Raw genomic sequence first — 8,612 nt, 5'->3', positions numbered from 1 at the left:
TAATATGATGGTAGGCTCAATTTTGAAATTCAACCTTAAGCATGGGTAAGATTATCTTGAAAGAACTAGTTGTCTCTCATTGAGAGACATACAATATAGCTAGCAATCAAACACTCCTCTTGAAGATTAAGTGGTAGCTCCAATCAATTCACTATCTTTGTTCGGCCTTTCTTGAGGCTCCCAATAGCCCAAACTATGAATGGTTCTTTAAGTATCGTAACTAGTAATAATAAAGTATCTTAATATACATTGCACTAAGAAAATATAATTCAATATTGTATCAATTATTAAAAGATCAGACTTTAGAACTCTTAATAGTCTCCTATAATCCCCTTCTATAGGTACTCCTCTGCTAGTATGCAAGTTTGGATTGCTTCTAAATTGTTGATTAGATTTTAAGTGTATTTAGTTGAGTAAACTCAAGTGTGATGTTGAAATATTGAATTGGTTTACTAAGCAAATTTGGAGTAAAATTGAGACATCTATGCGATAAAGTATGTTTTTGTAATCTAAATGTCCTAATTCTTAAGTCGTGATGTGGATTTACATTATTAGTAAAACATGTTTCCATAAGGTGAAAAGGTAGTAACTATTCTAAGGCATCTTATAAGTAGCGTTTTTAACTAGAGACTTTTCTCTTTCATTCTCAGATTTATAATATGATGTCTCTATGCATTCAAAGTTGTTGGCTAAAAACTCAAATAATATTGTGCTTGTGATTTGAACAAAAGCTTGAGTTAATGGTCCCTAGCATTAGCATGTTTGTTTAAGATACTAAGATATTGTTTGCGGCATATGCATATACAATGGTACGGTGACAAGGTGGTATAAGTCCCAAATAAATTACCCATGGTTAACTTCAATTAAGTGGTCTACTTAGCCTTGAAATATATTAGAAAATAAAAGAAAAAGGGTTCTCTCTCTCTCTCTCTCTCTCTCTCTCTCTCTCTCTCTCTCTCTCTCTCTCTCTCGCGTTTAAAAAAAGAACAATACTCTTGCATGTGATAGTGCACCCTTGTTATATGCATATGTTGTTCTATTCAATCTTATGAAAGTAGTGAGTTCATTTACTATTTGTGGTCCATCGATAAAACATTTTTGAAAAGTAGCATTGAGCTTAACACTCCTAACATTTGTAGCATCTATAAGAACCTTTACCTCACACCCATCCTCATCTACACCCCATTATCCTCATCTATCCCCCTCTACCCATGTGCACCCCCCCACCTACACTACACCATCCTCATCTATATTGCCCCCCCTTGGCCCCTCACCTACCCCTATGTCCTCACTTTAAATCCTCACTTCTCATTGTCTACTCCACCACCACCCTCTAACCTAGCTTATCCTTACCTATATCCCTCCCCCCTTACCCTCTCGGGCCATGGGGTTTCCCCAAGGGCCTACCCCACCCCACCTACATCCCATTGTCCTCATCTACCTCCTCTATCCCTACCCCCCCTGTCTAAATCCACCCACCACTATCTATCACCACTACCCTCTCTATCTCATATATACTCTTGCCTATCACCCCTCCCCCCGATCCATAAGTCGATCCATCTACTACCCTACATTGTGTCCTTGCCTACCCCTACATACCCTTCTATATGTGTATCTCCACCCCCTCTAACTTCACTTATCCATACCTACACCCTCCCCTCACCCACCCCACCCCCTCTGCTTGCCTCTTTACCCCCCAACACTTGTCTACCCTTCTCTATCCCCCATCATTTGCACTCCTTTACCCTTTTCTACCCTCTAATTTTACTAACCCCAACTTATCCCCCTCCCACCTTGGCCACCACCCTCCACCTCATCCCCCTCTCTTTGTCCGCCCTCCATCCTCTACCACTATCCTACCACCATCACTACCCACACCTCCATCACCACTACCCTCCACCTCTCTCTAGGTGGCTAACTTATTGCTTGCCATTTTCCAAATCTACTTGCTCGAAGTGCTACCAAAAGATTGCGTACAACACACACACAGTCTATTGTTGAATGCACCATAGATTGTGCTTCTACCACTACAAATTGTACATGTAATGCTAAATTACATTATCTAAATCATGCAACCAAGATTCCTATTTCATATAACACATGTAGACTATTTATATAGTGCTACACATTTGGAACTAAGATTTTTTAACACACCATTCACCCTTGATACAACACACATCTAGCACTATACAACAATACCTAGTACTATCTTGCATATGCATTTATTTTATGTGCATCACTCATTTAAATGACACAAGGACATTCCATTAAACTCAAAAGCACTCCCTATTTGTACTAAATGTACATATTGCAATGTACTTTGTCACCTATATTTGAGTTTACAAAGTCCTACAGCTTTTTCATACAAACACAAAACCATGTTTGAGCATTCCACAAACATATTAAAAGTACGCCTATAACATTGCTACCAATGCTACTAGATGTTACTTAACTTGCGATTGTTGTATAATATAATGTGATTATGCTTTTAAACACAAAGTACACCTACAGCATTGCTACCAATAACACTATCTATATCTACTTTGTTGTTGGTTGTGTAGGTGATGCCATCACGATTTCAGCTCAAAAACTCATATCGTCACTTTGGAATGGAGATAACCCTTCTTAAGCTTCTACACTTGTGATCACGCTTTCCACAAACTTTTGTGTATGCACCCAGTTTGTTACACTAGTCACAAAAAAACTATTTGATAGCAACACTTACTTGCAACCTGTCATGGCATCGCTCTAGATCGTATTTGGTGCATGTTTGTTTGCCACAAACATCCTTGTGGAATGCTTTTCGGTCAACCCAAAATGTTGTTGTAAGTTGCTTCATGCTACAACATTCTGTAGCCAAATCATCCTTGAACAATTCCATGGACATTGGTTGTTTCAAGAATGTCCATTAGATGTTATGCCCTACTTAACCAGATGTGTTTCTTTCATTCAATGTCATAATTGGATTATCTTGATTCTTCCATGTAGTTTTCTGTTCTTTGTTCATAGTTTTACTTTGCTTCATACATTCTAATCCCTCGCCTAGCAATACATTTACTTCTACTTCAGTTCCACACCAAGATCTGTATATGTTGGAGATGGCTCTCCTTTTGCAGTCTAAAAAACGCAATGTTTTGAATTACCACCTGGCCTGTCCATATGTGCTACTATTAAAAAGGTCTTCCAAGCCTCGTAATCTGAAATCAATACACTTCTAGTTGAATCTCTGGGTTGTCTATACACCTCAATTCAGATACACATGACTCTCCTTTTGCAGTCTAAAAAACGCAATGTTTTGAATTACCACATGGCCTGTCCATATGTGCTACTATTAAAAAGGTCTTCAAAGCCTCATAATCTGAAATCAATACTTCTAGTTGAATCTCTGGGTTGTCTATACACCTCAATTCAGATAAACATTGCCAAACCATACTCATAATCTCCATAGAACAAGAGCCTGTTGAACACCTCAGCAGCTGTTTGAATGTTTTTGCATGCTCAAGGAACCTGAAGAATACATCAGTGCCTCTGCACATGTTTCGCACCTCGAAATGCTTCTCCACTTCGATATATCTACTTGATGTTGAGTTGGGACAATCGCTGTGGGACCTCGTTTGCTGATTGGGTGGACATATCATCATATTCTCAAATGCATTTCTCAATCTCTCATCCAAACATGCCTCTCTTGCAAGAAAGGATCTGGGAGATACACCACAACAGTCTTGGCCTTTAACCCTGGATGACAACTCAGTTCGCTTTGAGACTCCAATCTTCCTTAGATTTGTTCTGTATAACCCAAAACTTGATTGTTTCAAAGCTTTCCTTCTCGGTCAAGCAGGAAAAGGCCTCTCAAAAAAACAAGTAGCTCGTGCAGGGACAGTGGATTCCAGCATGCGTAACTTGTATTTCCTATTCCCATATGAAGGCTCCATCCAAGCCCATCCCTTCTACACCATTCAACCACACACAGGCTTCCCAAGAATGCTTTAACCCTCCAGCATTGCACAGGCTTGTAGCTCAATGAAGTTAAGGGTACAAAATCTGCACTGTGCAGAGCATCAATCACCATGCCACCATTAGGTGCAGCTCTCCATAGTCACATTGCAAGGTCTTGTAACCTTATACAAAATGACCTCTAGTTGTACAACATTGTTGCTCTAAGGCCCTAACTAAATTAATCAAAGAGTGAAACATGTTCACAAGTACTGTGTTGCATCTCAGATAAACTTCTCTACCATCATGACAATGATAGTCCCTTGAGTGAAATTGCAGTTACCTGTTACTGGCATAACATACCCTCAGAGGTTGCTCATAATATGCTCTAAAAGTACTTTGGAACAGCTCATTGTACAGACCCTTCAATACACGTTTCACATCATTGTTGAGTTGCAGTAGCAACAATGCTTGACTGCACTACTATTGAAGTGAAACATCACACTTCTACTGACCCCTAAGGACTCCAAACAGCCTGGTACAGGAGTATCAGGGTGAACTTGATGTTCGGAGTTGATCATGCCACCATACAGCTCATTCAACCCATCCTTTTCTAGGAAAGGAATAGAACGTGCACACCTTTAAGGGAGATTAAACCTGCTCATATTCTGGAGCTGTGCCATTGTTTTCCCAAGTCAAAAATAAGTAGAACTTTATTTGTCACTGAAAAGGCTGAAGGCAGTCAGATAAATCCACAGAAATTTGCACCAAAGCCTGAAGCAGTAGATTGGCAAAACATAGATGAGTCCCCCAGTTAAAACTCACCGTCCAATTGTAACAATTACTTAATTTTCCATCCGAAGGCTGACTGAATACTACACTTCACAAAACCTCATTTACGAACGAAAACAGCACTACAGGAACTCCAAACTAGCCCAAACGAATATCGATCAAGGGAGCAAATTGAGGAAACAAAGCCACGTCCCCCTTGGCCAGAATTCAATAAACCATGCTAAGCTAGTGGAAGAACAGATATATATTTTGTCCAATTACCAGCACATTGAAAATGTACAGATAAAAACTGCCTCAAACTACAGCTTTGCTGTGAGGAGATGGACTCTGATCTCAAGGGATACTGCAACAAGGATGAACATCATGGATGCAAGACATGGACTACTGTAATATGCCTGTGTAGAGACAAAACAGACATAGAACATACAGGTTATAGACAAGTGCACAAACAGAGGGCGTGCATACTCCTCATCACCACAAAGGGGGTTTCAGGCACCCACACACCACTAACCTCATTTCCAATCCAACATATCTAGCAATAATAGGATTTGTGTGTCTGTTTCGGTGACATCACCAAAATCAAGCTCGATTCCAAATGCTTCCAGCTGCCCACCCTGTGCATCCACCAAAAGGAGTGCCAGCCATGCCCTGATCTCAGAAACAAAGGGGTACTGAGAGGAAAACTGCAGGAAATCATATGTATGTGCCTTGTAACCTGGCCCATCCACATAGTTGAACCCTACCCTGTCAATTATACAAGCAACCTGATCCCAATCTTTCCGCCGTACGACCAGCGAGATGCGGATGGATTCTGTGAATGACACTCGAAAGCAAGGATTCACAGGAATCATCATCTTTGAGGATGGGCTCTGCAAGTGCTCCTGCATGGTTGTGCAGATGTTTGGGGGAGGATTCGCAATCCCCAGAAGGGCTTTAGATGCTGGAACCACATCCGAGTACACAGGCTGCGAGTCGATCCATATGTCAACGTAGAATTCGAGCACGTCAAAGGAGAGCTTAGGAGACGGGGGGGGTCGGTACTTGCGCCTGCAGAGGCCGATAAAGAGGCGGTGAAATCCACGGGTCGATCCAATCGGCAGGCTGTTGGTGCCCTTACCGCTACTGCGGGCGACGGAGGGCCAGCGGCGGGCGCAGAGGAGCTTCCACAGGTAGTCGTCTTTGGCTACATCCCTCCACTGCCTGCAGACGCACATGCAGGCCGCGAGATCGGCCCCAGTGAGGAAGGGGAAGACGGCCTTCAAGACCTCGCTGCTGGGCAAGCTGCTGTTCTGCTCCATGGCATAATGATATCACAAATGCAAAAAGATTAGGGTAAGGTCAAGAAACCCAGGCAGAGAAAAAAGATCACTCTTTCCGACTGTTCTTCTGCACGGAGACCCACAGACACAGAAGGGAAGGAAAGGGGAGGGAGAGAGAGAGAGAGAGAGAGAGAGAGAGAGAGCAGCAATCTAGGGTTAATGAACAGAAATTGTATAGGTTTGGCGTAATTACCAAAAATAAAAAATAACAGCAAGCAAGAAAAACTGGGGGCGAGAGAGAGAGAGAGAGAGAGAGAGAGAGCCCAAACTAGGGTAAAACGTAAATATAGGTTTGATTGCTTACTAAATACATATTACAAAATTAAACAATAATAATAGGTTGGGAAATACCAATTGTATTCACAAAAAAGAAGAGGCTTAATGTAAAATAAAACTAATTCCGAAATTTTCGAGAAAACTTCCAAAATTCAAAGAAGAAGATTTAAAACCTTGAACTTCACAAAGGTTTTAGTTTAGAAACAGCAAATACTTGGAATTTGATTGAAAAATCCCTCCAAATTTTTAGACACGAACAAATATTTTATTGTGCGTTCGGGGATGCAAGGTGTAGGATTTGAATTCAACACATGCTCAAACTACTACATCATGACCCCATTGGCAATCCCTCCGAAATTCCAAGTCAGAGGTTTGTATTTGCCATCAAAAATGTTTATCATGGACATCGATACGAAAAAAATGATTACGTTTTTTGTACAATTCAAGAAATCACACTGGCCCCCATTTTCTTTGAGCATTATATTGGCTTTAGCTGCTTTCAAGTGTTTTCCTTATAGTAGCATTCTTAGGTTCCTTTGTCACAATTCCTCCACCTTCAATGGGTGACCCATATTTAAGGTTGATTAAGTCTACCATGCAAATACAAATTTGACTTCTTATTTCTTGATTTTAGAAAAGAGTGGCATCCTTAGAGTCAAAGGATTTACTCATTCTTCCACCTTGATTGTCTCACCCATTTCAAGGTTGATTAAAACTATTCAAATGCAAATTTGGTTACTTAATTTTTTAAATTCTCGTTAAAGTCGCTTGGCATTTCATGTTTATTGTTGTGAGATAAAGTGGTAATAACAAGATATAGTGGCCTAATGAAACTAAGAGGTGCCATCAGCATTGTATAGATGGCTTGATGTGTTGGGTCACACCTACTCTAGATCTTATAATAAAAAACCCTTCCAAAGCCAATCCTTAAGTGAGATAATGAGTGTTTTTAATCTTGAAATCCACAATGGCCATGAGAATCCATGCAAAAGACAATAATCAAGCATATAATACCATGACGAAGAGACTTAAAGATGAGAGCTCTCTTAAAAAATACCAACCCTTTGAGAAAAAATTGCTTGCTTGCTTGCTTGCACCACATCAACCTTTTGCTTCAATAGTAAATAACTAGCATTTTGTGCGCATGGAACGCTACGCCGCTTTCACGGCAACTTCACTACCCTAAAGCGGCAAGCGACGTTGTCGTTCTATTGCATGACAACTTCGCTCAACAATCCATTTCTCATCTTTCTCTCTTCTCTTTTCCCTCTATGTTTCTATTTTTTTCTTTACCCTCTCTCTCTCCCTCTCCAATTTCCTATGTCTAATTTTCTCTTTCTCTGCCTTCTATTTTAGTTTATTTTTTATCCTCTCCTAGTTCTCTCTCTCTCCCCTTTTTTTCTCTCCTCGCTTTTCTTTCTATATATATCTCTCTCTCTTTCTCTCTCCCCCCTCTCTCCTCTCTTTTCCTTCTCTCTCCCTCTCCTTTTTTTTCCTTCTCTCTCTCTCTCTCTCTCTCTCTCTCTCTCTCTCTCTCTCTCTCTCTCTCTCTCTCTCTTAAAGTATGTAAATTTTATCTTTTCCCTATATATAATTTTCTCTCTTTATGTTCATATTCTCTCTCTTCGTCCCCTCTCTCACTCTCCTTTTACTCTCTCTCTCTCTCTCTCTCTCTCTCTCTCTCTCCCCTTTTCTTCTCCTCCCCTTTCTCCTATTTTTTCTTTTTTTCTTCTCTCCCTCTCCCTCTTTCTCTTTTAAATTTTATCTTCTCTCTCTCTCTCTCTCTCTCTCTCTCTCTCTCTCTCTCTCTCTCTCTTCTTCTTCTTCTCTCTATTCCTCCCTCTCTCAAAAAATATTTAAATTTAAAAAATACTTTTCTCTTTTTCCCCATCTCTCTTCCTCGTTTCCTCTTTCTTCTCTCTCTCTCTCTCTCTCTCTCTCTCTCCGCTTTTCTTCTCTCACCCCCTCTCTCCTCTCTTTTCCTTTTTTCTTTTCTTCCTCGTTTCCTCTTTCTTCTCTCTCTCTCTCTCTCTCTCTCCGCTTTTCTTCTCTCACCCCCTCTCTCCTCTCTTTTCCTTTTTTCTTTTCTTTTTTTCTTTTCCTCTCTCTCTCTCTTAAATTTTATATTTCCTCTCTCTTAATTCTCTTTCTCTCTGTTTTTCCTCTCTCTCCTCTTCTTTCGTTTTTGCTCTCTCTCTCTCTCTCCTTATTTTTCTTTTCCTCTCTCTTTCACTTTCAAGTTTTTTCTCTCACTCTCTTTTCTCTCTATATATTTTTTCTTCTCTCTCTATT

The 8,612-nt window shown here is 40.4% G+C and overlaps 1 protein-coding gene across 1 annotated transcript; it reads right to left on the bottom strand.

The window, feature by feature from the left end:
* Positions 1-4,946: 4,946 nt before the first annotated feature.
* On the bottom strand, positions 4,947-6,223 carry LOC148022382 (F-box protein At5g39250-like). The gene has a single exon (XM_087698017.1). It carries the CDS (start codon positions 6,021-6,023, stop codon positions 5,238-5,240), a length of 786 nt encoding a protein of 261 aa, XP_087554143.1. The 5' UTR covers positions 6,024-6,223; the 3' UTR covers positions 4,947-5,237.
* Positions 6,224-8,612: the final 2,389 nt, after the last annotated feature.

This window comes from Lygodium microphyllum, chromosome 17, assembly GCF_053477565.2.
Source record: "Lygodium microphyllum isolate KBCC chromosome 17, Lygodium_microphyllum_v1.1.10, whole genome shotgun sequence".
Classification (NCBI taxonomy): domain Eukaryota; kingdom Viridiplantae; phylum Streptophyta; class Polypodiopsida; order Schizaeales; family Lygodiaceae; genus Lygodium; species Lygodium microphyllum.
The sequence above is the reverse complement of the archived record's forward strand: the minus strand, read 5'-3'. Positions and strand labels throughout refer to the sequence as shown.